We start from the raw sequence: 23,971 nt of genomic DNA, 5'->3' as shown, positions 1-23,971 counted from the left end.
GTCCGTGTTCTGCAGTGTGGATGCAACCCACATTCTTTGGTATGTGTCCAGGGAATAGGAAAGCTAGCAGAGATGTAAACAGGGACCACCAGTTGTCTCCCTTTCTCTAGCCTTCATATTCATCTGTTTAGTGCTGGCTAGTGTCATCAGGAAGGGTGAGTGTATATTCATGATCAAAACTTAATAGGTATCAATTCTGATCCTGCCGTGCCTCCAGCTGAAGCAGTTCTAGGTAATGCTCAAAAAAAGCAATATAATCACTAACTTGTTGCTAGGATTGGTGCTTTTCTTTCCTTCTCGTGATTTTTAGTTAGTACTTCTATCCCTGCTACTTGGCATGGAAATGACACCAAAATTCTGAAGAAACAAAGCCTTATCTCTTTGAAAAATAAAAATCATTATTCCTGCACAGCTGATCTGACAAGGAGATTACTCAGATAATACAGTGCCTTTCTGCCATCTTGTGGCACTGCAGGGTTTGCAACTCCCTGTTTGTTACACGTATAATTTTTATTTCAAATTAACAGTTTCTAAGTTTCAGATGTCATCTAGTTAAACAACACACACACGCATAAACACACACACACAGTGAAATCTTGGTCCAGTTAATTGCAGTGTCAAAAATCTCATTGATTAAAAAAAAGTTCCAGACTGTATTAATTGTATTTATTTCCATGTCTTATTATGTCAAAAATGAAAACAAACTGAAACTAACTAGTGTAAATCTGGGTTTCAAGTTAATAGATTAAGTTATTGTAATACTGAAATAATCTGCAGCTATGTATGAAATAATACCTTGGATTTGTATTAGAAATTAATTTATACTTTTCATTTGGGATGCTTTGTTGGTTTTTGAAATAGGTGCCTCCTTTTTCAAGTCTACCTGAAGAAAAGGGAAGTTGCATATTTTGTAATATTTCAGGCAAGAGCCTGCAAGGGCTTTTTCAATATTTACTTATTTTTCTTAAATAAAAGAACATATGAGGTTGTGCTACTGTCTGATTTCCTGCTCCTGCTTTTAGGCTGGAATCACCAACTCGATCTTTGAGCATGGATGCACCACGAGGAATTAATATCAAAGCACAAGCTGGGAATATTGAAGCTCTTTCCCAGATGGATATCAAACTACACAGCAGTGATGGCGTGGTGAGTGCAAGCCCTTCTTTTCCTAACTGTGATTGATCCTCTGTGTGACTACAAGTCTTTTTTTCAAGCTCTGTTAATTTAATTCAGGTTTTAGATGGCAGTATATAAAAATTAATAGTGCCAATAATAAAACTCTTATTTATGTAAATAATACTACCAACAGACACGAAGTTGTATTAGCTTAGAGAAATGCTTTCTAATAAAACTTGGATACTGCTTAGCTCCCCATTAGCACAGTGGTTCCCAGGCACCCCCATGGAGAACCTTGGCTCAGAAGCAGATGCAGCCCCCAAGTGGCAAAATTAAGGAGTGAAGCTCTACAGACATCATTAACAGCAGGCAACATGCAGTGGCCTATTTATCCCCTCTGCAAGGCTGTGCTGTGACAGTTCTTCCAGAGGCACTCCACACCAACCCACATCCATCCTCCTGCTGGCTCCATGGTGTGGCCTCCACACTCAGGACTGACCTGGGTCCAGCAGCAGTGCTTGTGTCCTGCTGCTCTGTGCATGGCCACCTAGCCTAGAATCACAGACTGAACTGTGCTGGAAGGAACCTTAAAGATCATCCAGTCTAACTTCCCCTGCCATGGACTGGGACACCTTCAACTAGACCAGGCTGCTCAGACCTCAATCCAATCTGGCCTTGAACACTTCCAGCAATGGGGTATCCACAGTTTCTCTGGGCAGCCTGTTCTGTGCCTCACCACTGAAATTATTTTTTAAATCAAATCTAAATCTATCTTCTCTCAGTTTAAAACCAGTATCCCTGATAAAGGGTCCCTCCCCAGCTTTCATGTAGGCTCCCTTTAAGTACTTGAAGGCTGCAGTGGGGTCTCCCCAGAGCCATTCTCTTCTCCATGCTGAATAATCCCAATTCTCTCGGCCTTTCCTCATAGGAGAGGTGCTCCATCCCTCTGAGCATCTTTATGTCCCTTCCTCTGAACTCATTTCAGCAGGCCCATGTCTTTCTTACGTTGGGGGCCCCAGAGCTGGATACCACATAGGTTTTCATCCATCAATACCCCCACATCTTTCCCCTCAGGGCTTCTCTCAATCCATTCATCACCCTGCTTGTATCCATTTTGGGGATTGCCCCGACACAGGTGCAGGACATTGTCCTTGGCCTTGTTGAACCTCAGGAGTTCTCTGCTAAGAGGAGGCTGGGCACCAGCTTATTCCTGTCCTGTGTTTATGTCGGCCAAGAGCCCAAGGCCCAGAGAAACTTTGTACATAACAAGCCCTATGTAAAAGGTCATTCTTAAACCTCTGCCTAGCCAAATTCAACTCATCTCATGGCACATTATTTATTGCCTTATTACCTCTAACAACCCCTGCTGTTTGTCCTGCTGTTTCCCACGCAGCTTTTACTCGATGCTGAAACCGTGCGACTGCCCAAGCTGCCTGAGGGTGCAAGGGGTGGATCCGGGATTTCTCAGGGGCTCTATGAAATCTGCGTGTGTCCAGATGGAAAGCTCTACTTGTCAGTGGCCGGCGTGGGCTCCACTTGCCAAGAATACAGCCGAGTCTGCCAGTGAGGCACCCGGAGAGGGCCCCTTGCGCATCTGAGTTTTGTATTACCCCTGAAGAGCATCGCTGAAATGAAAGCATATTTTTCAGCATTTTAAAAACAAAGTACTTACAATTTAGGAAACAAATCTGCATCTATAATTCTGGAATACAGGGTGTAAGGGGAAGAAGAAGAGCACAAATGACATTTCCACTTCAGATGAATGACTTGAATCAAATTACATGTTTTGTCAGTAACACTTGGAAAACAGCCTTACAGAGAGCATAAAAAAATAAAACAAATGTTTCCTTGCTGAACTATTATTCAGTCAGATGATTATGTCATTGTTCACATTTCTGAGATCGTGGGTTTTTCCTCTCACTACATGCAAACACTTACTGTATTAGTGGGTGAAATTAAATTGAGGGAACTACTTGAATTATTTGTAAGACAAAGCATTATTTGGAGAATTCAGAAAGTGCCAGCAAATGGTCTATGCAATTTTGTTCTTGCAATAACACAAGATAGAAAAGTGTGGTATTTGTATAAGTTCTGTATAAAAGATGTTAATTTGCTATTCGCTTTCTATTTTAATTTGGCAACACATATGCTGATTTGCTTCTTACTGAGATTCATATAAAAATAACTAAAGCAAAAAGCTCCAGAAGCCATGAAGGCCTCTCTGTGTCTCAAATCCATTCACTATACAACAGAGAAATATGTTAGTATATTTTATAATAGCAATTGTTTGTTCTACTGCCTGTACCATCATATTCATTTAAATCCTTTTTTATTTTAGGACATGCTAATTCAACAAGGCAATCTGTTGTGCCAGCTGGACTAGTAAAAAGGAAAAAAAAATTGGCTTCAGATTGTCTGACACAAGGAACTATTTGGGCAGTGGGAAAAAGTCATTTTATGCTGCCCACAGATTTCAATTAAGAGGAGTATTTCATTTCCACCTGCATATGTTGACTGGTATTTCTGATCCTGTCAGAGTGGGACTCCATCAAAAACAGAGAGAGTAAAACTGTTATTATTTTTTACATTAGGACTTTGGATATGAATAAATGCTCACCAGAGCTGACAAACCGTTTATTGGCCTTGTAAAGAAACACAACTGCAGACCCATTCCCCTGTACAGAATTGCACTGAACACAAATAAATTGTTTGCACACCTCTGGGTAGCAAGATTTGTATTTAGTTGTCTGTTGTTTAAACATGGGTTTTTAATTCCTTTGATGCTGTTTTGTATATACTTCATGATTTTATTATCCAGGAAGGAGCTATCACATAGTGCCTTGATGTCTATTTACAGAAGGATTTTAACCCATAGTGTTAGCAAACCACCAATATCCACCTTTTGGAAGAAAATTAATCATCCTCTTTAAAACAGAAGAATTAGGACAAAATAACTAATAACTTTTTTTAAACTTTAGCTCTGGTGAGCAAAGGAAGAAAACCAGCACTTGGATGAGATCCCCAGGTACACACAAAAGCCTGAGAAAGAGTCCCCTGTTGACATTGTCCACTCTCACTGTGGTAAAGCCCAGGGCAGTCCCTGCCTCAAGGGCTGCCTTTGCAATTTCTCCAAGAGTCTGATGTACAGAACTGAAACTGCCCTTCAGTAGCAGGATCCAGCAGCAGCAGGAGCCCTCAGCAATTAGAGCAAACTCAAAGAGCTTCAGTAGCACAAGTAGGAAATACTTAAGGTGAGCTTAAGCAAGTGAAGCAAGGTTTGACAAGTTATCTGGAGAGTGCTCCAATTGCTGTTACACTGCCTAAAGGAGAAGTAGGAAGCCACACATCTTCCATATCTGGAATTCCAATTTCTCAGGCTTAGGCTCACTCACTCACTCCTGTCTTCAGGAGTGAGTCCAAGGCTATTGGGCATAAGGAGAGAAATGTTTATCTCCACATCTGTTTCTCTTGACTATAACTGTCTCTACATCTAAGCCCTCAGCTGAGGCACACTTTAACAGAAATCTGTCTACAGTATTCCTTTAAAGTCAGTTCAGGCGGTTCCAGCTCCATGCACAAGCTTTTACAAACCAAAATACAAGCAGACTTAGCTTACTCACTGGATAGAAAGTATGAGTACTAAAATAAAGGTCAGCAAATACCCTTGCATGTGCCAGATACCTAAAACCTGCTGCTACAAGTAACTTAGAGAACTGCAATGTCACCAATCTCTTACAGGTGTAGTATTAACAGGAAAACTGGGACTCCAGTTCTTAGGAATTTCAGTTGTTCTGAAATCAAGGAACATATTCCCACTTCCATGGAGCATCAAATAAATCATTCACCTAATCTAACCCCTAAATATTAGCCAGATCCTGCAAAATAGTTACAATCTGCTTCTTTGGCTGGCAATAGAAGTAGTTCACTTTTTAAGTTATACATTTTTAAGCTTTTGTTTTGGAGACACATTTTCAAATGTGATTTGCCAGTTAATTCACAGCAGAGGATTGCACTGAAGCTTTCCTCCGGGCAAGAATAACCTGGTCCTAAAGAGCTGTGAAAATCAGGGTGCAGTCCCCTGGCTGGTAACACTATTAAGCATGATGGCACTTCTTTTAGACACTGCAGTAACTACCACCTTTCTTGTGAAGAGAAATCTTCTGGACTTGCTTCAGTTCACAGGCACTCAGAATCCTACTGAGGTACTATCCACAGGTTCTATTCAGAATCCTCTGAGTAGTACCAAAACCTAAAGAAGTCTTCTTTACCCTCAACACTGCCATCACCCAAACCACCAATGTGATCCTTTTCATTGCTTCAGTTTAATTCTTCCTTTCATTATGCTACAACACTGACATCAGAAGTATTGTTCCAGTATAGAAGTTGTGCACATTTTTTAAAGCATGACTGGTGAGATCTTGTCACTATTTTTTTTCTTTTAGATATGGTTAGTAGAGAAACAAAACTTATGCTAAAATTACCAGAGTGTAATCAGCTGATGCTACAATCTGAATTAGTTTTAATCTGAATTACTTTTAATCTCAAGGTAGTTAATACATCACTAAATTATAATTTCTGATATCTCCATGTGGATGTCTATCCCTCTGTAATACTTCAATTATTGTTTCTACTTGAAACAAACTTCAGTAAATAGTTACAGAGTAACAGAAAATTATGGCACAGGGAACTGAGAGTATGCAGTTCTCTAGTTTATTTCCAAAAGTATTATCCAAATGAAGAGGAAAAAAAATCACTACCAGCATAGTGAACTGATTTGTTTGCATATTTACTCCCTCAAAAAGAATTATTTACAGCACTTCTTGCAACTGGTTGTAGTTGTTACACAGTGGAAAAATAGTAGAAAAACTTCACTGGTGATTGCCCAAACACAAGCCTTTTTTTTCCATTTCACAGTCCTTTAGTAGTTGCATTTGTCTATCTATATATAGCTTTATGCAAATCTATATATAGCTTTATGCAAAAGGAAATTGCAAGAATTGGAAACTGAGTTCTTGAATAAACTTTATACATTTTGAACAGTCTGCTTCTGCTTTTCTATTCAAATTAAACACAACTTAAATGAATTATTTCATTTTTAAAACAAAATTATTTTTCCAAGACTAAGAATGTAAAGCATACTTTATTTTAAAATATGAACAAAAGTCTTGGTCCCAGCTAAAAAAGGTACTTTGCAGAATTTAGAAAATGCTTTACAATTAGGTTTCATTGGACATCTAGAATTCCTTTGTCTTAATCATTAGTAGGTGAAAGTAAACACAGAAAACATGGCAGTGCTACTGATTTAATCATCCAGAAAACAAACCAAAGATAAAGTTTTGATTAAAAATTCATTGACAAATCCCTTCATGTGACAAAATATGTGTGTCTTCTTCAGATGAAAACATTTACTTTGTCTGCCAAGTTTAGTTATTTTTGAACACTTAGCTCTGCCTTTGTTCCCCAAAACCAATCCAGCCTTTCCCAAAGAGTTTAGATCCAGCAGCAGAAAATCTCAAAAGTGGTACTACCCTCCTCTACTTTAATTGGAAAAATTACAATAGATTTAATTGCAGCCTTGTTTAAAGCAACCCAAGTATACCAGTACCAGGTGTATGCAATCCTTACAACAAACTTTAACTCCTGTTTCATAAATCATTACAGTAACTATAGTAATAATGATTGGAGAACAAATATTGCAAAGCTGCATTTTTTACACAAGGAACCATTTATTTTTCTTCTGGTAGTCAGCTACACAAAAATCTATTTACAAAACAAAACAAACTCACAAACAAAATATATTTTTCATGCCACTAATTGCTGAGGCAAGTGTCCTGTGCTTTTTAGAATAGCTGTGAATGCCATTTTTTGAGAGGAAAGCTTTTAAAGCACAAGACAGTAACAAGCCTATCGAGGCTTATTCCAATTGCAATTCCTTAGATTTAAGCAGACCAATGTATAGTTAAATCAGCTTCATATACCACTGTCTTTTTGTTAAATTCCTCAACTGTAATTTTGGGAAAAAAGAACTGAAGCTGCTTTTCCTAGATAAACTGCTGGGACCTGTGGAAGGTAGGAGACAGACCTGAATGAAAAGACATTTTCTCCAAGAACTCGTTTAATGTGCAGAATTACTTGTTAAATGTATTTTTGTGGAACCTATATGCTAACATTTCCTTCTACAGACCCCTACTACAGAATCATTATATCCTAACTGTTCTAAGCTTCCATACCTTAGACACATTCCTAAGCCTCCCAGCTGAGCCAAAAGAATCAATTAAGCATTTTATTTATTTGATCTTTTATCATGAATTGAATGCCACTTACAAAATCATGTTCTGTCAGTGGTTTCCTGGTCTCACAAAGCCTCTTTATTTAGGCTAGCTGTTACTGTGAGTTAAGCAAATAAGATGCTAGGAGACTTCTAACTGAGACATGACTCTTGCTTGTCTCTCTGAAGCCATATGCAAATTATATTGTTAGTTTCAATTCAGGAACAACACAATTAGTTTTTCTGTGTCATTCAAGTTTTCTTTCCCAACATGGCTCAGTGTTAAAATTGCTTCAGACCATTAGCTTACTAAGAACTGGGACTGTTTTCTTTCTCAGTGTCAGCACTCAACAGTATATACAAAATAAAATAAAATTACAACAGAATAGTTTAATGGTTCTGCACAGCCATTTTAACAGTTCATAATAATAATACTGGTAAGGCAACATAAGTTGCTTATAAAACACAGTTATACATTTAGAAGATTTTCTTCCTCAAGAGCTCATGTGAGAACAGGAAACTGTTCATGGTGCTCCTGTTACATTTTGCATGCTGCCATGAGACCCTATGTTTTAGCTCCATTTGAAATGAAAAGCATGAGAACTGTTTCCTTTTCAAGTATTTTGCTTACCCTGAATACTATTCATCTGACTTAATGCATGAAGCAAGAACCACAAAGGAATCTATTTAAAAAACACAGGGAATTAACTAAACTGATTAATTTCATGGCACACCAGGATTTGTGTTTTCCTTACATGCTGTTTATTGCAAAAAAACAGCAAAATATACAATTTCTTTGAGAAAACTGCAAACATTTGTCAATGCAAAAAAAAAAAAAGTTTCCTTTTCAATAGTATTTTAATATTTGTACAATTATCTAGAATTAATCAAAAAAAGATTGTGTATTTACTGATAGAAAAGCTTCAAATAATAGGTAAAGTTAGCTTACATTATCAAACCAAAACATCGGACTGAAGTATATGTTTGCATTTTTCTTTATTAAATTTATGGCACTTAATTTAATTGCAGAAATCATAATAATTATAGGGCTCCACAATCAGAAGCAGTATCATTTTCCAAATGCCACATTTCTTCGAGAACAAGGCCTTTATAATTTACTCAAAACTAAGACAGACCTCGTTGTGGTTTTTTTATTTTTGTATTACAACACTAACACAGCTGTATCCGCCCTGCAAGCTTGCTGTTGTTTATTTTCCTTTGTATTCTGTAAGTTAAATTGCAGTTTCACTCTGATGTCAAGTAGACAAGTGTAACAGCATGCCACTGGAAAATGTTTGACATTTATGTTCAATGTGGCTGATCCAGCAAAGAAAAATCCTTACATTTAAAATTATCCTTCCATTTTTTATTTTTTAATTTTTTTTTTACAAAAAGCTAATGTTGAACATACTGCATGGCATTACCAAAAGTATTACAAACTATAAAAGAAAGAGTGTGAACTAATAATCAGATTTCTTGAGGGCTGTAGTGAATAATAAAATAAAACCAGCATTACATTGCAGCACCTTTAAACGTGTAACAAAAAACAGTGCTTTGTGTACACCAAAAATGAGTTACTGAATTGTACTATTACCAATGTTTGTGGAAATATATATATATATATGTACACACAGAAAGGCACACACGCAGGGGCAAAAAAAAAAGGAACTCAAGCATTTAGGCATCTGAAAACTGAATTTTGGTGCTCCAAAAAAAAAATCATAAAACACCATATAATAATGTTCACAGATTTTATATCATCCACATGCTTTTTCATTAAACAAAAGATGACAGGCTCTAAAAAAAAAGTAAATTAAATATTTCATTATTTTATAATAAAGTAAATGCAATCAATGCATGACATGATGTGGCATGTTGAATCAAGTATCGTTATTCAGCATTAACATAACTGTACCAGTTTACAGGTACTAAACTATCCTTTAAATGTTTACAGTGTGATTCTGCAGCAAATTTATAATCAGATCCAGCTGATAAGAGTATTACTATGAGTGACATGAATGTCCACAGAACACAAAAGAATACAGACATGTTTTGGAGCAATACCTCCATAGTCATTTTAACTCCACCCATCTCCCATTTCTTTGTATGTGCAGTCTTAAGATTAGTACATCGAAAACTGACATTACCCTTTCAGAAACATTACATTAAATGAAATAAATCTAATAAGGTGTTATAATTACAGGCTTCATCTAACAGAAAGCTAAGCTTTGGTTATATAAAGTGCAGTTCGATAATATGCCAATTAATCACAATGTTGTGCATACATCTAATTTTTTGCAGCTCAATGTCTTTGCAAATTCTAAAAAATATTCAGGTTTTACAGTTTGCTTAACAGCAGGCTCAGTTAAGAAAAAGATCACATTTAAGTAAATTTCAGTTCTAAGTACCTTGGTACCATCCACCTTTGTGCACTACACTTCTAAACTGCTTGGCACCATATAATCTCTTGGACATTCCATAACCTGCACAACTTCATTTGTGAAATTCACGTGCACCACGTGAAACACCTAAGCTCTTGACAAAACAGTCCCCTAACATCTTCAAATCATTTATACTTTTTGTTGTATGAAGTTTTCAAGTTTTATTATGATGCAAGCAGTACATTCCATCACTCTCATAGCAACTTCTGAAGTAAACCTGTCATTGGGAATCTGTGGAAAAGGAAGTAGGTCAGGATACCTAGTTTTTAAGCTATCTACTCCATAAGCCTCCAATGTCTGAACATCATTTGAAAGTCCTTCAAGTTGCTGACTGTACTCTTCTATTTTTTGTGCAAGGGCTGCTGGTTTTACGTCTTTGTCCGACTTGCCCTTCACAGCGTAGTCAGCTGCAATCAAGGCTAGTTTAGTAGAAAGGTAGCACTTAAAGCACACCCATTCATTGGCATTTTTATGAAGGTCATTTCGTGCAGCTGAAAAGTTGGCTCGGGCCTGCCTAAGCCATCGACGTGCCTCCACCGGATTGCCAACGGACCTGAACGTAGGTGGGACGAAAAAGCGCTGGGAGTAAGATGGCCCTGTGGAGGAGGGACATTTTTCTTTATACTGCTGCCTTTCTGATTTGTGGCTTGTTGCTTCCTGATTCCATGAAGTGTAAAATCTCTGAAATGAAAATTTATCTGACTGAAATCGAGAAGCAGAAGATGAAAATGGTCTCCTTGAGGCTCTGTCCATATTTTGATCCATAAAGGCCTGTTTTTCCATCCTATTAATCTCATTCTGTAAATGTTTGAAAACCTCATTAGCTATATCAAGATTCTCTGCATTTTTATCTGGATGCCATTTAAGATACAGCCTCCTAATAATCTTTTTTCTTTCAGATTCTGGAAGCTTCCAAGCCTGTTCAATCACAGACGTCACTTCTCTTAATATTTCTGGCAATGAGTTTGACTTTATCTTTTTTGGGGAGTGGTGTTTTGAGGACATTGTTTTGTGACTGTCTCTACCAGTGAAGATAGGTGGAATTGCCCTTGGTCCATGTGCTGGAAATTCTGTAGGACTGGTTGGGGTAGAAGGTGTGCTATCCCTGCCATGAGAACTTTCTTCTGGTCTGGAAAATTTGTACAAGTCAAGGGAGCTCACTATTTTATACTCACTATATCCAATATCAATCTGGTAAATCTTCCCTAGAAAACTGGGGCTTTCATCATCTTCTCTTTCTACTTCTTGCACGATGATTGCATAGGTGTAAGTAGGCTGATATGATCCATATATATCACCACCTTCAGAATCAACAAGGTAACCAACATATTCACCAGGATAAAATACATTCATTGGATCCATTAGAAGTGTATAATGAATTTCAGCTGGTATAGGAGTACCAGGTGTTGGTAGTTCAAGTTTTGATGGCTCAGAAGAGTCATACTTCACTCCTAAGCTGTCAAGCTTCTCACTGATCCGATAAATATCGTTACAACCCAGCATGGCAATTAAATATGAGGTATCAGAAATCAGGTTGTCAGTTGCAGATTTTAATGTCATGGCTAATGCTAAGAGGAAATTTATGTCCTTGCTGTCAGAATGCTGTATGTAAAGCAGTATTACTGCATTTCCATATCTCTTCAAGAAAGCAAATGTTTCGCTCTTACTGTGGGGAATAGGAGCAAACCCTTTAACTCTTAATGTTGTTTGTAACTTCTCAAAACAGGAAACTTTCAAACCTTCTCGCAAAGCTTTGCAAAGTCTTACTGCTTTTTCTTCGTTAGCCAGAAAAGCATTGTCATTTTCATGCTTCATAATCCTAATGAGTCCTGTGATGAATTGCTCTGAAGACAACAGTAACTGTAACCTTCCCTGCAAAGAACACAACGCTCCAAACTGACAAATTTTGGGAGACTCCTCATCTAGCTGTTCTTCAAGTATACTGCTAAGTAAGCGAGGCCTCAGTTTCTGAGGGAATAACATGATCAATTTAGTGTGAAAGCCATGGTCTTTACCTAAGTAACACTGGCTAAGATCAACAAGCATCTGCACACCAATGTTACCTTGGATTCTGCTTTTGTAGTGGGGTGCATCATCAAAAACTAAGATACTAGACTTTACCAACCTACCGTCTTGACTGGGAAGGTAAAGGGCAAAATCTCTCATATTCTCAAGGTCATTCCTAACCTTTACAGAATCATTCTGAAGACTTTTGAACAGGCCTGAAACTACTCTTTTAACTGTGCGCATTTCATTAGGATCCAATTGCTTTCCTTCCGAGCTCTTATATATGCGACCTAGAACTTCAACATACTGCTTTGTTGAAATAATGTCTTCAGTACCCAAATGTTTAAACAACTGATGGAAAGTTCCAAGTTCTAAAGGAAGTTTGTAAAGATAAGGTTTAAAATCAGATTCATATTCAAGGTTTATTACCACCTCCTCAGGCTTAAGGAGCTTCCAGCCGTCTTCCACCATTACAAAAGAAACTCCTCGAAGCTGAAAGCGGAATTCCCTCTTCTCTGTACTGAGAAACTCATAAATGCTTCTTAGGACCTTGGCCCTAGTTTTCACCATGTCCTCATCCAAAGTTGTAATATTGCATATGTTCCTGCAGTTATTGATGACTTTGTCCAGAGGAGGGTCCAAATTAACATTCAGCATGGTTAAAACTTGCTCAAGCTGTTCTTGTGCACCAAGACTACTCCCCTCTTGTTCTTTGATGCTTAAAGGTGTTGCTTTCTCAGGAAGAATAGGACATGACGTCCACAGCAACTGCAACACATCGGTCTGCTTGAATTTAGGGTTCACCTGTGCCCCATTGAATCGTATAAGAGGAAGAGTTCCATTAACTTCTTGATACTGAGGATGAAATCTCACAAATTCTGCTGGAGCTCGTTCAGGGCACAGAAAAGGAATTAAAGACAATTCTTTCAGAAAATTTCCTGAAAAAAGGTCAGTTCTTTCTTGAAATATATGATGGAGGAGGACATCGACAGTATTCTGTAGTGTTTCTTTAGACCAGTTTTCTGTATTTGCTCGCATGCTGATTTCCTTAGCAAACTGCAGTAACTGCTGCTGTGAAATGATGAATTTCAATCCGATATGTCGCAGAAAAGTAACCCATGATGGAAGGAACGCAGCTTGATTTTTTGGTTTTGTAAGTTGCTCTAGCTTCTTAAAAAAATCTTGAGGTATAAAGAATTTTTCAGGCAGCATAACTTCAAAGACTTTTACAGTCCTGTCATAAAAGTACTTTGCAGGTTTTAACCTATTGCTTGCATCATGAATGATCAAAATGCTTTCAAGCTTTTCAAACAGCTGTTCTTTCATTTCTGAAGTTTCTTCAATGCTAGTTAGCCTATTCTTTAAGTAGATCAAATGTTCTAATTTCGCATCGTAAGACAGACTTTCAATTTTTGGCAAAAGATGTTTCAAGTACACTTCAAGATCATCCACATAGACACAGCCAAGCATAGTATACAAATCTTTCAAATGAACCTTCTCCTCAAGAAAAGCCGATGAAGTCGACTGTGTCCATCGGTCTACTTCAACTGATGGGATGCTTTTCGTGAGGACATAACATGTCCCATATTTTGCAATGCTGATGTATCGGCCACTGATTGATTTGTAACATGGAAGAGACTTCAAAATTTTAATGTCATCCTGAGATGTCAAATGACATAAGTTGCAATTGAAGTACATTAGGAGAGCCTCAAAGTCACTTTCTGCTAACTTTTCAGTCTTAAAAGTTGATGTCTGTACCATATATTGTATGGCTTTCAGAATGCTGGAGGGATTATCTATGTTTGCTGTACGTCCCGACAACAAAGGCACTAAAGCACTGTCTTTGGAGCAGATTTTGTTCAATGCCAGTTGAATACAGCCTGTTTTCATTAAAGCATGGAAGACTTTATCACTCTGAGCATTTGGAAAGACAGCTATATGCATGATGCTGAGTGGCAGCAAAACATCACACTCTGGCACAACCAGGTGATTGGCTGAGACAGTAAACTTTACACCTGGGAGCAAAGTCCAGTCCTTCAAAGTTTCAATAACACCATCAAATTTTGCTTGCGTATCTTCTTGCTCTTCCTTAATATTTAGACACTCGCTAATAAAATGCCAAGCACTTTTAAGCCAAGATTCACTTGCAAAGTTTTCCTTCCACTTCATACAATTTCTAGTTTTATATTCTCTAGGTAGCACAGATGACAACAATTCAGCAAAACTCCTGATATCAAAGACTTTAGCTACTTCACTGCTGAGCAGAATATTGTTGTATCTCAAATACAAGGTGTTCATAAAGAGATCCTTGCGAGATGGAATCAGTTCATGGTATGTTGTCAAGAACTTTGGTCGCTTTGAATCAAAAACCTGCAAAACATTGTCAAGAGTAATGAGGAGTGGCAAACCCTCAATTTGGATTTCATTTTCTTCTGCATCTTTGAAACAGTAGTCAACCAGGAGTTTGAGGCTATGGAACAGTTTCAAATTTGTCTGCTGAAGACGACAGGGTAACTTTCCAATGTGGCAATTGGAGTCTGGAAACGAAAATGTCATCAAAAACAATCGAACATCAGCAGGTGTCACATAGGTGACAGGAATATCTGCATCTACCAAACAGTGGTAAAGATTTGCAGTCTCATCACAGTTATATACCAAATTAAATCCAATTTCTAAGAGTAAATGTTTTAGTCTGTAAACATTTTCGGCCACTGTCTTCCGTGTTGTGATGTTGTATTCTGTATTTTTGAGGTGCTGCAATTCATCTTGTAGCAAATTGTCGAAGAATGGTCTGCCTTTGTTCACAGTAGACATGTTAACCCACGTGATGATAACAGCAGAATGCAAATCAGAACCGTCAACATTTGGAGCTCTCATAACAGGTAAAAGACGCTTCAAATCTTCATAAATGCAACTGTAAACTGCTTTCACTAAGCAATACCAGTCTGGTTGAATATCAAGCCTATTAACTGGGAAAAAGGATAAAAACTTTTTTATAGTGTCTTTCACAGCATGAGTAGGTGTGTTTTGCAGCACTGATACTGTAGGGTCAGTGCCTGGAAAATATCTCTTCTTCAGCTGAATCAGCAGTTCAACATAGGCTGGTGCTATCAGCGCTGTCATTAAACTACTGTTCCAGTCACTTCTTACTCCAACACCGTTATCATCACGCCACAGATTTCTTCTTGCAGAGTCCAGAGCAAAGTGTCCATTCACATGGAAAGGCAATCCAGTTTCCAATGATAAGGGTAAGAAACAGAATGCTCTGTGGGGCTTTTTGTAATTATGAGTAATGCAAGCTGCTACTCCACCACGAGGGAAAAGAGTAATGTCCTCATTCTTGTGGGCTGAAACCACGCTTTTGGATACCTTTTCCATGGCAGAAAAGCCTGACCTGTTACAAATTAACCAAGTGGTGAGATTTCCTTCAGAGTCTTCAGTATCCATAGTGTAAGTAATCTGCTGTACGGGTATTTCACTTAGCTGTTTCTTTTTCGTTACACTGTCGATCACAGACGCATGGAATTGCTTTCGTTTCAGTCTGTCTCCATCAGTGATTTTGCCTTGTACAGAGTACAGAACATTCAGTGCTCCTGTTGTTTTTTCTATCTCACAAATAGAAATTTTTTCCATGTGGTTCAAAAACATTAGGAGTTCTGCTCCATCTGTACGCAGCTTATCCAAAAGATTTTGGACCATTCTATCTGAGCACGGAACTGATGAAATTTCTGACACTTTTGCCATTTCTCCATTTCGAAGAGGAAACCTAAACATTGTACAATTGTCCAGTTTAAAGTGATTTCCTAAGTAGAGATCCAGTACATCTGAGAACTGTGTTCTGAAATCTGCATCTAAATCTCTAAACATGCGGCCAGGACTTGTTGATGTTGAACCTGGTGCATATCTTGCATGAGGATCAAAAATGCAAAGTATATCATTGCCAGACAGGAAAGAAGGGCAATCAGTAATGTGATAAACAGAATTGAAACCTATACCGTATTGTCCAGTTTTACATGGATTTCCTACTTTTGTACCTTTTCCAAGGTTCTGGATTCCCCGGATATCATCTTCTGTAAAAGGCTGGTTGTTGTAAACACAGAGTGCTGGTCCCTGAAGTGGTGCCCATTTCTCATCAAATATTCTATCGGCTGGATGCTGTCTAGGATCAAACACGAAACAGATCTCTGTAGCTTTTGCATCATCTGCATTCTGAAGGAGCTCTTTCAGCATTTCTTTTTCTGAAGGGTAAGCATTGAGAATGCTCTTAATTCTACTAGTCAGTTTTTCTTTCTGGCCAAATTCTGTTCCAAGGGTAGTAAAACAGATATTCGATGCATATCTTTCTAAAGCTTTATGGCGCTTTGGTATTGCTCCAAGCTTCACTGCAACTTCTCTTGGAATATCACCATGACAATATTTAACAGTTGTGTCCTTAACTTTAATCCATGGACAGTCATTGTAACACAAAGATTTTGCAGGCAGAAGTGCAAGACGAGTGTCTGGCAACAAAATCTCACCATACTTTTTCTCACAAAATTCCTGCTTCTTCTCTCTAATGAGGCCCCATATTCCTTCGCTAATTATTCTCCTGCAGAGCTGAAAGTTGTCTTCTGTTAGTTGTTTGGTCCCTCTCTCCTGATTTATTAATTCCAGAACTACAGCAAAGTCTTCGACTGTGAAAGCCTGTCTTACACCCACACTTTCAAACAGCTCACGGAAACTATTTTTATATTTGTTAGGCAACTGATAGAGATAGGGTGCTGCTTCAAAATTCAAATGAAAAGACACTTTTGATGGATCAGCATACACATTCTCAACCAAAATAAAACTACAGTTTGTTAGCTGTTCAATTATCATGGCTTTTGTTGATTCACTCTCTAACATGGCTTCATGCAGATATTTGTAACAAGCATTAGTGATATTTTCTTGATACAATGTGATTCCATCAAATGACTTTGCAACTTCTTCTAACTGATTAATGACCAAAGTAACAGCTGGTTTCTTAAGTAAACCCAAAAATTCTTTGACAGCTAATGACAATGTACCACAACCTTTAAAAGAGTGGGAATTTTCATTAAGAATTGGTTGTGTGAGGCAAACTATATCTTGATGATCAGCAGTGAAAAGATCATCTGCTGAAAACATCGCTTCAGGCTGAAAATCACTGCCTTTCCAGTGCAGTGAGAAGCCTGCTGGTTTGCTAAGGAAAGGAAGGAAAGGAATGTTTTGACATTTCGTAGCAAATTCTTTAGCTCTAGGATCTCTAGATTTCAATTTTTCATCAATAAGACTCAATATAATGCTGCTCCTGAGACAAGCTGCAGCATGATCAGTCTTGTTAATTTCAGCTACTGACTCTGCACGTTCTATCAAATCTTCCCACAAAATATCATCTTTAGCCATTCCCAACTGCACAAGTTTAACCAAAATAACAGGGTTAAGATAATCCTGAGTGGTACCATAAGGAAATCTTCCGTCCTCAGCATCATACAACTTTGCAACTCTTCCTTCAGGATGGATCAGTCTTGATGGTGTAACTAATGAATGTCCATCCAATGAACAGGGAATACATGGAGTAGCACGAAGAATTCCTGAGAACTCCTCAATTTTTTCATTGAGAACATAACGCATCAAAGGATCACGTAGCTCTGCATCAATCTCCTGAACATTAGGGAAAAATACCTCAGAAAAGAACTGTTTCTCAGAGAAAGTGTTCTCCAATAATATGTATTTGCATCCCGCTTCTTCAAATCCTGTCTTTACCCAGGATGGAAGATCTACAGCACACAGATTTTTGGAACCAGTTTTTTTAAGGTACTTCAGAAAGATCTTGAAGGCTGACGGCCCAACATCTGGTCGTTTCAGTATGGAGTCATCTAAAAACCTTACATTCTTCATGGAAACCCAAGACGAACCATCAGAAAACACTCTGATCCCTTCTTTGCTTTTCATATGAGCTATGTCCTCATAAAACCCCTGACAAATAACAGAAAAATCATCGTGAACTGAATCAGGATCTGGCCACACTGCACAGTAACTGTAGTCAACTAGCTCACCATTGATTGCCATGTCACGTAAAACACAAAGGGCTTCTATGTAGGCTTTGACAATAACATGCCTCATGAATACTGTATTCCATCTTCCTTTTGTGTCTGTTTTCCAGATCTCTTTCCGATTTGAAGTAACTGCAAAGCAGCCATTTATGTGGAGAGGCAAGCCTGTTTTTATTCGCAGAGGTAAATAGCAGAATACTTCACCTATGTTGTTGCAATTGGGTTTTACAACCCATTTTTGATCCTGGGTTTCAGACAGCAACACTCCTACACCACCGCAGGGAACTAGACCTAGTCTTCGTCCACTTTCATGCAAAGAAAATTTCAAAGCATCTCCAACATCCATGCAAGAACATATAAGCCATGTTGTTGAATCTACTGTTTTCTGTGGCAATTCATCACCTGATCTTTTCGTCTGTCCTGATTTAGCCATTTCAAAGAAAGCAGCTGGATCATCTTCAGTACCTCTGAAAAGTGGAGACTGTAAATCAGCAATCCGCCTAAACACATGGTGAAATTCTTCTACTACTATCTGCAGGATACACGATGACTTTGGTGTTTCACTAGGAAGTTTTTTAGTACTGCTGCTACACGCCTTCATGAGTTTAGCTGCTTCCTTTAAAACACTTACATTTGGTGTAGTCAAAGCTTTGGAAGAACACAGATTTTTTCTGATAGTGACAACATCTTGTGCCACTCCAGGATCATCTGCTTCAATTTTCAAGTATTTCAAAACCATTGAATTTACACTCTGAGCAAATATTATCAGCCTATGACCACAAATGCTAAATTCATCCACAAGAGAGTAAATGTCTGCTGTATTGTAAGATGCACTGCTGACTTCACTCACTTTAGCTTCCTGCTGGGTCCTAAAGGACAGCCTGAAAAGTGTCCCTTTGTAGCTATAGGGAGATTCTACTGTCAGTGGTAGCTGGCAACCAAAAACTCCTATAAATGGCTTAAACTGATTTGGAAATTTTCGCAGTCTCTTCTGTTGCTTACTCCAGTTGATTTTGATGCCAGGGTTAGATTTATCTCTGATATGTTTACTTATATGGTTGACATTTGGATCAAACATAATCATGAACTCTCGGCTCAAAATAATAGGAACATCAGTGATATGATAAACAGAATTGAATCCCAGTCCAAATTTTCCTACTTTGTCAACTTCACTCCTTTTTAGAGACTCTCCTAATCGAGTTATATTTAGGAAATCAGAGTCAGAAAACTCAGAATTATTGAATGACCACAAAGCTGGCCCATGACATGCTGCCATTCCTGGATCCAGAAGGTTCTCTCTTATATCCATATTTCTTCTCATGTCAATCAAGAAATTACATTCCGTTGCATTAGCATCATCAGCATTTTGAAGTAGTTCCTTAAAGATATCTGAAATGGAAGGGTATTCTTCCAATATGTTTTTAATTCTCACAGTCAGAGGCTCTCTTTGCCCAGATTGCTCAAACCCCATATTTTCTGGATTAATCAGTCTTGTGCTAAGGCATGGGACATTTAACCACTCAGCAGTTTTCATCGGTATGTCTTCATGCACCAAAATTATGGGTTCAACAGAATCCTCAAGCAAATCGTTTAAGTCATCAACTTTGATGTCACAGTAACAGCACTCATGAATTGGCTTCATTGCAAGTTTGTAAGGAAGTTTGCCACTGTACAGTGGCATGGGCGTATGCAGACTGGCGGGGATCTGATTGCTGTACAGCCATCTTATGATGCTCAACATAATGTGAAGGCTTTGCTTACTCTCTTGTTCCGAGAGAGACTGCTCACTCTTCAGATATATTTTCTGAATGACCATAGAAACGTGGTCTGGTGTTAACTCCTCAATTGAACCACAACATTTAAACAACTGGTGAAACTTCGCCATAGTTTTTGGAACATAATGTAGATACGGTTGGAGATCAAGATCAGGAACTGATTTTATAACTGCTTGTGAGAGGGAACAAAATGTTTTACCTGTCCAAACCCAGGGAAATTTCAGGGCTTTGAAAGCTTCCTTGCCTTCTTCTAGATGATCATGCATGAATCCATAAATCTCAAGCAAGATATGCTGAAATTGATAGTAGTCCTCATCACTGAAGGTCTTAGAACTATGCCAATCAACTACCACCTTGAAATGTTTCAAGACTGCTTTTATGCTGGGCTTGGTGGGGATTCCAAGTGCTTTTTCTATATCCAGCAGTACATTTTCCACAAGAGGAACTGAGGAACCCACTAAAATTGCATGTGATATATCGCACATTTCTGGTGGTGAACACAGATCACAATGATCTCCTTTCCAAACTAAGGACCCTGGATAATTTGGAGGCCTTTCCTTACTTGCAGGAATCCATTTTATCTTTTTCATCACAGCTTTTGTTTCAGATGATTGAAGCAGCATATGGTTTTTGTTCAAAATTGTCAAGAGAGTTCTAGCTTTTCGTAACAGCAAATCATGATTGGTGTTAGAGTCAGCATGCAAACTTTCAATTTTTTTTGCCACTCTCAAGACATCATTTTCCTCAAGATTGGCTTCATTTTTTAAGCCTATTTGTCTCAATGAATGAAGAATATCTGAGGATGTAAAAATAACAGGGGGGAAGCAACTGTCCTCCTCAGCATAAAACAAATGTTGCAGAAGTTCTACCTCAGGATCAAAGAGTTCATTTGCTGACATTATCTTTTCTGGTGAGATCTGAATAAACTTAAGTGGTGTCAGCCAATCTATTACATCTGTATTCTCATTTTTCAGAAAAGTCAGATTTTCAAGAACCCATTGCATTATCTGTGCTGTTTCATCATACGAATAAAAATCACTTCTTATGTCTTCTATAACAAACTTCAAGCAGTCTGTGCTCTTTAGCTGTTCTACTTTCAGCAAATTAGCTAAGCGAATAGTTGCTTCATCACTGCTGTCAATTACTGGAACAGAAAACCTTAGACCAGGAGGAATTTTGGCAGTGTGGTGTAATACCTTACTACCTTTTAGCCCAGTAAAAACAGGGACACTTTCATCAGACGATTTTTCAATTTTTTTAAATATTAGCAGTTCCTGAATAATTCTCTTCTCTTTTTCACTTGCATCTGTTAAACTAGCTAAGAATGCCCTAAGAGCATCTTTATGTGTCGGTGGGAATGAAGCAACCTGATTGCATAGTTTCTGTAAGGACATTTTTTCCATTATTTGTAAAACAGCACTTGGCAATGGTGGATGCACATATTTTTTTATAAGTGGATGTTGGATAGAAATATCCAGTTTCTTAAGTACAACTCCACCAATTTTCTGAATGATATCAGCTAAATATTCTGGGAGCTGAGTCTCAGATTCGTCTTCCAGAATGATGGGTGATGGATTCCTAAATCTAACCAGTTCCACCGATGTGTGATTTTCCTCCAGCAGCGTCTTGGGGATAAGCGGCATTTCATCAAACACACTCAAGTCATCAGAAAAATGTATATATAGATTCTTCCAGACCATCTTCAGCCAGGAAACTGACGGGTGCTTTTTTTCTTCCAAGCCTGGATACCACTGTACAACCACATCTCTCCCAGGCCACACGCTGTTCATAACTTCTTTAATGAGCCGGGCAAACCTTTCTGGGTTCAGAAGCTGCAGCTGAGTGCATGGCCTCCCTGAAATTACAGCAAAAGGAAAAAGCTGTGAAAATCACAGAGCACAGTTACTTAGCAAATGGCTTCAGGGAGCAAAGAAAAAGGAAAACAAGGAAAATGAGTCTAATCTGTGCCCTGTCTTTTTGTGGAAAAAAAATGTTTGTTAAAAAGGACTGCAGATAGCAGCTTCCTTTGATTTCAAGAGTTAATTAAAAGCAAATACATTCCATATTAGTATGAAAATAGAAACAAATTGAAAATTATCAGTATGGTATTACATTTGTTAGTTTAACACAAAATTTCTCAGGCATACATAGCAACTAGAGATTTAGAATTGAACTACAAACATATTTTTTGTTCAGTTGATTCTTTACCCTACTTATTTGCCTAGTGACAAATAAAAATCTAATCTTTTTTTTTGTATATAATTACAAATGTTCAAATAGATTTAGAAGATTATTTATTAGATATAGCAAAGTGGTTCAGCTGCAGCTGATCTTACAACTAAAACTGACAATAAACTAGATGCAGTTAGGCAGGAAATGCTGAAACAAAGTCTATATGTTTTTATTCATATTGTTGAAGTTCTCACTAAAAGAAATATGTCTTTACACTTCTGTCTAAATTATAATTAGGAAAGTTTATATTTAAAAACCACAGAACTTCTGGGGGTAAAATAGCACAGAATAAAAAAAATACCACTACCTCCCAACATATCAGAAATAAAAACAGAAGTGAAAACAAGACACCTATTTGAATTTCAGATCTTTCATCACACATCTTGATAACATTGCTGTTTTCTTGAAGGCAACAGTCCAAATAAAGATTAAGAGCAGTTATAGATATCCTTCAAAAAAAAGTATTTTTTCTTGCACTTCATGCCTACAGAGCTACAGATTGTGATAGCTCTATTTGACAGAAAATAGGTAAACATATCAGACTTGTGAAAGTGAGGCAAACTTGCAGAAGGGGCCCAAGGAAGATAAGAATCTACTTAAAAGCTAAACTTAAATCACGTTTTTTTTATTTGAGAACAGAAGTTTAAAATACTGTTTTTAAAACTATACAAGTAATCTTAAAATACTGGAAAACTTCCTGCATGTAAGATTATTAAGAATGTATAAAGAAACAAATTAAAATAGTGACAATTTCCATGTAACATCATTACAAAGGTTTCTTCAATATGCATTTTCCACTCAGCTGTATTTAGAAATCTTTTTACAATTATGTTAGGTTGCTATCTCTTGGCAGCACTGTTTGGCAAGGTTTTTTTACAAGAAAGCTGGGGCAATGAGAAAAGCTAATCACCAAATTCACACAAATATCAAGCTTCAATCCAAACCAGTGTATCTTCAATTAATAACCATACCTGAAAATCCCCAGAGAAGCTGTTGGGCTAGAATATAATCAAATCCATTTTTAGAAAACATCCCGTGAGCTACATATTAATACACTAAGTATAGAAACAGTTACTAACTAGACAAATACAGTTCACATTTTAGGAGAGTAAAAGTCAGATCTGTTCATCTTTGAACAACACAATAAAAACAATTGCATCCCATCTCAAAGAAAAATAAAAAAATTTTCTATTTCTGCAACTGTATCAGAAATCCCTCTGATGTAATTTCTACAGCTATGTAAATAAAATTCTTGACAGATTAAGATTTCTAAACCTCTCAAAACCCCCTCTAATACTTATTGTTTATAGTAACACACAACTTTTATGGTAGTGCAGTTGTACAGTAATGCCAAATCATTGAATGAAGAATAATTTAGGAGGAGGCAGAATGAAAAGTAGGACACCTGAATCTTGTAAAGAATTATCTAATAGTATTTAGTAATTTCGAGAACATTTAGAAGAATACTTGCCATTTTTATTTACAAAAATAAGTTCTTCTAATGAATGAAAGCATAAAGTCTTCATAAAGGCTAGAAAAATATCATCAAAAGAAACTGCCAGAAGAGTGAAAAAAGCAAGACTTAAATGTGACCTAAAATCTCCCCAGGATCTAAAGGACTAAAAATACTTCATTGCAGTCCTGAGACCAAGCCTGCAAGGGAAGGCATGTCCTAGAACTCAGCAAGGGACTGATTTAATAACATAGGGTTTTCTGTTTCTGTTACCTCTGTGTTTTCTGTCAAAGATGTATTCAAGCATATACTGTATTTTGTTTCGCTTGTTTTGCTCTGTTTTTTAACTTAAACCTGCTTTTAGATCACTTTATGACATTCACTTGGAAGAAATTGTCTAGGAAAGTACTGATCTTGAAAATCAGTTCAAGGTTTCATCACACAGAACAGGCGTTTTCCAACACTAACATTGCTGTCTTACATAAAATCTTCATGCATCTAATCTCACTGTGGTAGTCTTGATAATATATATATCCATTCCTTAAAAGGTACTATTGAACAGCAGCTCCTTATGATTCCATCCTAGATCATGAATATTCCCTTTCTGGATACACAATTTGAAGTAG

At 37.5% G+C, this 23,971-nt stretch overlaps 2 protein-coding genes across 6 annotated transcripts in view; one reads left to right on the top strand and one right to left on the bottom strand.

Moving 5' to 3' along the window:
- Window positions 1-3,848, top strand: part of SGCG (sarcoglycan gamma) — a 106,497-nt gene extending 102,649 nt beyond the window's left edge. For all 4 annotated transcript variants that reach the window (XM_015627734.3, XM_015627725.3, XM_015627704.3 and 1 more), the window contains 2 exons: window positions 1,023-1,146; window positions 2,510-3,848. In XM_015627734.3, the coding sequence (XP_015483220.1) occupies window positions 1,023-1,146; window positions 2,510-2,683 (298 nt within the window). In that variant the 3' untranslated portion in view covers window positions 2,684-3,848. The remainder of the gene's footprint in view (window positions 1-1,022; window positions 1,147-2,509) is intronic.
- A 2,974-nt stretch (window positions 3,849-6,822) lies between these two features.
- The window catches only part of SACS (sacsin molecular chaperone), a 57,523-nt gene continuing 40,374 nt past the window's right edge, over window positions 6,823-23,971 (bottom strand). For both annotated transcript variants that reach the window (XM_015627684.3, XM_015627691.3), the window contains one exon: window positions 6,823-21,515. In XM_015627684.3, coding sequence (XP_015483170.1) covers window positions 9,955-21,515 — 11,561 coding nt within the window. In that variant the 3' untranslated portion in view covers window positions 6,823-9,954. The remainder of the gene's footprint in view (window positions 21,516-23,971) is intronic.

This window comes from Parus major, chromosome 1 (assembly GCF_001522545.3).
Source record: "Parus major isolate Abel chromosome 1, Parus_major1.1, whole genome shotgun sequence".
NCBI lineage: Eukaryota > Metazoa > Chordata > Aves > Passeriformes > Paridae > Parus > Parus major.
The sequence above is the reverse complement of the archived record's forward strand: the minus strand, read 5'-3'. Positions and strand labels throughout refer to the sequence as shown.